This window comes from Budorcas taxicolor, chromosome 10, assembly GCF_023091745.1.
Source record: "Budorcas taxicolor isolate Tak-1 chromosome 10, Takin1.1, whole genome shotgun sequence".
Taxonomy (NCBI): Eukaryota; Metazoa; Chordata; class Mammalia; order Artiodactyla; family Bovidae; genus Budorcas; species Budorcas taxicolor.
Genome location: NC_068919.1, coordinates 24,194,246 through 24,200,102, shown reverse-complemented (window position 1 = coordinate 24,200,102; position 5,857 = coordinate 24,194,246). Strand labels below are relative to the sequence as shown.

Here is a 5,857-nt window from a genome sequence, read left to right as displayed (position 1 = left end):
TATTTTAATTTTTAGTTTTACTTTATTTTATTTTACAATACTGTATTGGTTTTGCCATACATTGACATGAATCCACCACGGGTGTACATGCGATCCCAAACATGAACCCCCCTCCCACTTCCCTCCCCACAACATCCCTCTAGGTCATCCCCGTGCACCAGCACCAAGCATGCTGTATCCTGCATTGGACATAGACTGGTGATTCGATTCTTACATGATAGTATACATGTTTCAATGCCATTCTCCCAAATCATCCCACCCTCTACTTCTCCCTCTGAATCCAAAAGTCCGCTATGCACATCTGTGTCTTTTTGGCTGTCTTGCATACAGGGTAATCATTGCTCAGGCAGATTCTTTACTGCTGAGCCAGTGCGGAAGCCCATGCAATGGTACAGTTATGGCTAAACAGAATGGTGTATATAAAGTGCATGGAATGGCTCCTGATATATACTGGGTATAATATGTAGTTTAGTTGCTAAGTCGTGTCTGACTCTTGCAACCCCAGGGACTGCAGCCCGTCAGGCTTCTGTATCAATGGGATTTTTCAGGCAAGAATACTGGAGTGGGTTGTCATCCTTCTCCAGGGGATCTTCCTGACTCAGGGATCAAACCTGGGTCTCCTATATTGCAAGCAGTCTCCTGCATTGCAGGCAGATTCTTTACCGACTGAACCACCAAGGAAGACTGGATATATTATAACAATTACAATTAAATTGATCTTATACTCTACATACCATGATAATAAATAAGCAACCCAGATAGAAATTCAGAGTCACTTCTGTTAGTTCCACTCCTATAACATTAAGGCTAAATTACTGTTCATGTTTTTTTTCCCCCCCACAAGGTCCTTTGGAAGCTCATTGGATGGATGCTCTGAACCAAACAAGAGTGACTCAATTTGTCTTCTTGGGACTCACTGATAACTGGGTACTGCAGATATTATTTTTCATGGCATTCTCAGTCATGTATGTGCTAACCCTTTTGGGGAACATTCTGATCATGGTTACCATAGTCTTTACTCCACGTCTTCATATCCCCATGTATTTCTTCCTGAGCAATCTGTCCTTTATTGATATCTGCCACTCATCTGTCACTGTGCCCAAGATGCTGGAGGGTTTGCTTTTGGAGAGGAAGACCATTTCCTTTGATCATTGCATTGCACAGCTCTTCTTCCTACATCTGTTTGCCTGTGCTGAGATCTTTCTGCTGACCGTTATGGCCTATGATCGTTATGTAGCCATCTGTGCGCCATTACACTACCCCAATGTGATGGACATGAGGGTCTGCGTACAGCTTGTCTTTGCTCTCTGGTTGGGGGGTACCGTTCACTCACTGGTGCAGACCTTCTTGACCATTCGCCTACCTTACTGTGGCCCCAACATAATTGATAGTTACTTCTGTGATGTTCCCCCTGTCATCAAGCTGGCCTGCACAGACACATATCTCACAGGAATGCTGATTGTGTCCAATAGTGGGACCATCTCCCTCTTCTGTTTTCTGGCTTTGGTCACCTCCTACACGGTCATCTTGGTTTCTCTTAGAAAACAGTCAGCTGAAGGGCGCAGGAAAGCCCTGTCGACCTGCTCAACCCACTTCCTGGTGGTTGCCCTCTTCTTTGGGCCATGTATCTTCCTCTACACTCATCCAGACACCAACTTCTCCAGTGACAAGGTGGTATCTGTCTTCTACACGCTGGTCACCCCTGTGCTGAATCCCCTCATTTACACCTTGAGGAATGAGGAAGTGAAAAATGCCATGAAGCATCTCAGGCAGAGGCAAGTTTTTTCCATGAAATCATGTACATGATGGACTTGGAATTACAGATATTATTTTGGTCATATGTTTCATGAGTGACTAAGAGTAAGAAATCAAAGTTGTTAGGTGAAATGAGCTGGAGAGTCATTTCAGGCTAGACTTCTGTACTAAGGAGGGGGACTTAACAACTATTACTTAAATAAAGGAAAACATACATGTTGTCACATGTAAGGGAAAAGGATCTGGACAAGTTTAAAGAAAACTTCTAGTTTCACCCGTAAAAGAACACACAGACTTTGGGGGCATAGTCTTAGTTTCAGGAACAGGGAGAGTTCTGAGAGAACCTACTTGTTTGATTTGTACAGTTCTGTAGGTTTTGCCTCTGGGAAGCTGTACATTACACCTATGTTTTATACATTACAGTGATCCTGTTTTCAAATGTATTTTCAAGGTGTTTATTTAAGCTTTATATGATATTTATTGGCTTCCCTAGTTGCTCAGAGATAAAGAATCCGTTTGCCAGTGCAGGGAGATGTGAGTTCAATCCCTGGGTAGGGAAGATTCCCTTGAGAAGGGAATGGCAAGCCACTCCAGTATTCTTGCCTGGGAAATTCCATGGGCAGGGGAGCTTGGCAGGCTATAGTCCATGGATCTCAAAGAATTGGACATGACTTAGCAGTTAAATCAACAACAGCAACATATTTATATTGAATTAAACTTTGTCACTTTGAAGGTGATTCTCTTATTTATCTCTACACACATTCTGTACTTTTGGAAGTACTTTATTTTTACAAAATCAAGGCAGAGATATATTGGAACTTACTTAAAAATAAATTTTGTGAAGGTAGAAGTTAATTACGTAAAATGCACTTATTTATTTTTATTTTTTATTTTTCCACATATTTCTTTTCTTTTTTTTTTTTTAAATCTTTAATTCTTACATGTGTTCCCAAACATGAACCCCCCTCCCAACCTCCCTCCCCATAACATCTCTGTGGATCATCCCCATGCACCAGCCCCAAGCATGCTGTATCCTGCGTCAGACATAGACTGGCGATTCAATTCTTACATGATAGTATACATGTTAGAATGCCATTCTCCCAAATCATCCCACCCTCTCCCTCTCCCTCTGAGTCCAAAAGTCCGTTATACACATCTGTGTCTTTTTTCCTGTCTTGAAAATGCACTTATTTTAATTGTACAGTTTGATAAACTGTGACAAAAGTTCACTCATGCGACTATCTCCCTAGTCAAGATATAGGACATTTCTATGTCCATAATGAATTATTTTTTTAAAAAAACATTACTGACTGTTGTTTTCACATTTTGCTATTCTGTGAAGAATGTTTGAATCTACATTGTGGTGGTTATTGGTCTGAAATTGTTCCTTTTCTATTTCATAAAAACGTGATTTATGGTAGCTTTTAATGTAAAAATGGAGAAGGAAATGGCAACCCACTCCAGTATCATTGCCTGGAAAATCTCATGGACAGAGGAACCTGGTGAGCTGCAGTCCATGGGGTCGCAAAGAGTCGGGCATGACTGAGTGACTAACACTTAAATATCAAAATATAAGAAATAGTAATGTTCAATAAAAGAGAAATCAGAATTTATAAGAATTAGAGTAATTACATGTACCAGGAAATAGTGATGAGTTAGTTATTACAATTAAATGCTAAATTTAGTGAGAACTTTTTGGAATTTGCGACAAAGGAAAGAAGAAAGGGTTACAGGTGATGTGGTAAACAAAGTTAACAGTCCCCCAAAGATGTTTACATCCAATCTCTGGAAAGGTTGAACAGCAAACAGGGATTAAGTTTTGCTAGTCAGCTGACTTCGAGATAGAAACAGTAGCCTAGATTATCCAGGTGGACCTAATGTAATCCAAATGCTCTTAAAGACAGAAGAGGGAAACAGGAGAATCAGAGGGAGATAAGACTATAGAAGTCAGAGAGATTTGATATTGCTGGCCGGAAAAGCAGAGAAGGGGCTCACGGACTTAGGAAGCTGGGTGCTCTCTAGAAACTGAAAAAGGGAAGGAAATGGATTCTGTTCTATTGCCTTCAGAAAATAATTCAGCCAAACTTCAGTTGTAAGATTAATAAGTGTTGGGGGCCAGCGTGAGGAACTCCGCCCATGGCAAAGGTCATGAGGAAGGAAGCTTGGCATACGCAAAGGCGTGATCAAGCCTCAGGAAACCCCCTGTTCCCAAGCATCTACCCCCAAAACCAGAGTACTTTACGGGGAGCTCTCCCCCATAACCATTTCTCTCAGAGAAGGAGTTAACTTGCAGCTCCAGTTAATAAAAATTCGTGGGCGTGACAAGAGTGTTTCAACTTACGAACTCTGGAGGTTCTCTGGCCTGCCTGATCAGGCTCGTTCGGCTGCATGTGATTGTTTACAGCCTCCCAACTGTGAGAGGCACGGGATGTTTTAAAACTTTCTAAATACAAACTCTTTTGAGAAGTTAGAAGATCATTAGTATAGTATAGTGGGTTGATTAGGAATAATATTGGTGAAGGGTTTTTTCTTCATTTGTCGTGCCAATAATTACTGCTAATTCCCTGCCCTGGGTGTGACAAGGATGTCTCAGGTCAAACCTCTCTGCTGACAGACTAGCTCGTGTGACAACCTCTCAAGCATAAACAGCACAGAGAGTTTGGAGTATTAGCGTAGGGCTTTTTTCAATGATGAGTCAATGATTGCCATCAGGCCTCCATATCCTTAGGCACCTGGGAATATATTAATCAATGTGTTTGGAATATAAAAAAGGAAATATAGTAGTTGTTGATGTTAGCAATACTAGACTTTTGAGTTAATGAATCTTCTCTTTTGTTATAGATCACTGTACTTTGTTATAAAACACTATAAATCACTATGCTATGTAAAAATGTAACTTTATCACTATCTTAAGACAAAATAGATCTTAGGGGGAACATTGGTGAAGGGTTTACATTTGTTGAGCCAATATTTGCTGCTAAATCTCCATATTCCTGCCCTTATAATGAATATAACTAGCATATAGGAGAAATAAGTATTAACCTTTAAGATTAATCATGTTAAACCTTAAGTTAAGTAAATTCCTTTCTTGATTGTAACTCACTACACCCTCATCCTATAGGAATGCAACTTTATTTGTAGGGTGGCGCCTGATTTAAGAAAAAATCACCCCTGGAAAAATAAGTTTTCTGGTTAACTGACCGACATCAGAAAGGGCCATAAAATGTCAGCAGATCTCATGGCTAAAAGATGATGAAACTCATAAGACCTTTGTATAATTTTATATGAAGCACCTGATTGTGACAAGGGTCAGGTCTGCTGACCCCCGCGTGACTCTGTATTCATCCCTATGTATAACAAAAAGGTATATAAACAAACCTGAAAAATAAAGAAATCGGATCAGTTTCTGGAAAGACTGATTCCCCCGTGTCGTCTCTTTCTCGCTCCCCGTTTTCCTAGCTGAATTCAGCCTCTTTTTCTACTACACTATCTGTTTCTAATCTCCCTCTATATCTGTAATTAAATAAGCTTTTTCCAGGACGCCGACTCCGTCCCCACCTTCGAATTACCCTGGATCCACTGGGGCTGGACCCCGGCAAATAAGTTCTGGGGAATTAATGTATAGCACGAGGACAATAGTTAATAATACCCTATTGTATACTTGACAATTGTTGAGAGAACAGATCCTAAGTATCCTCACCAGACAGACACACAGACAGATGCACGGTAACTGTATAAGGTGATGGATGTGTTAATTAGAATTGATTGTGATAATAATCAAATTACCATGTTGTACAGTTTAAATATATTCAGTTTTTGTCAATGAGTCCTCCATAAACCTGGGACGATGAAGAAGGAGAAAGCAGTGTAGCCCTGTTGACCTTTGATTTTTAGTTCAGTGAAATTTGTGTTGAACTACTGAGAGAGCTGTAAGAAGATAAATTTATGTTGGGTAAACTTCTAAGTTTGTAGTAAAGTTGTTATAGCTGCAATAAAAAATCAATACAGATTTGTTTATATGGGATTTTCTTTTCACCCAATAAAGGAAGCATATATGCCTCTATGATAAAAACTACAAAGCTGTGCTGAGAAAATGTAAAGA

At 40.1% G+C, this 5,857-nt stretch overlaps 1 protein-coding gene across 1 annotated transcript; it reads left to right on the top strand.

Moving 5' to 3' along the window:
• The first annotated feature begins 864 nt into the window (after positions 1–864).
• Positions 865–1,806, top strand: LOC128054443 (olfactory receptor 1509). The gene has a single exon (XM_052647074.1). The coding sequence runs from the start codon at positions 865–867 to the stop codon at positions 1,804–1,806; it is 942 nt and encodes a 313-aa protein (XP_052503034.1).
• The last annotated feature ends 4,051 nt before the right edge of the window (positions 1,807–5,857 follow it).

What these genes read in the sequence shown, in the direction of transcription:
- LOC128054443 (XM_052647074.1), top strand. Translation starts at nt 865, where the DNA reads ATGGATGCTCTGAACCAAACAAGAGTGACTCAATTTGTCTTCTTGGGA.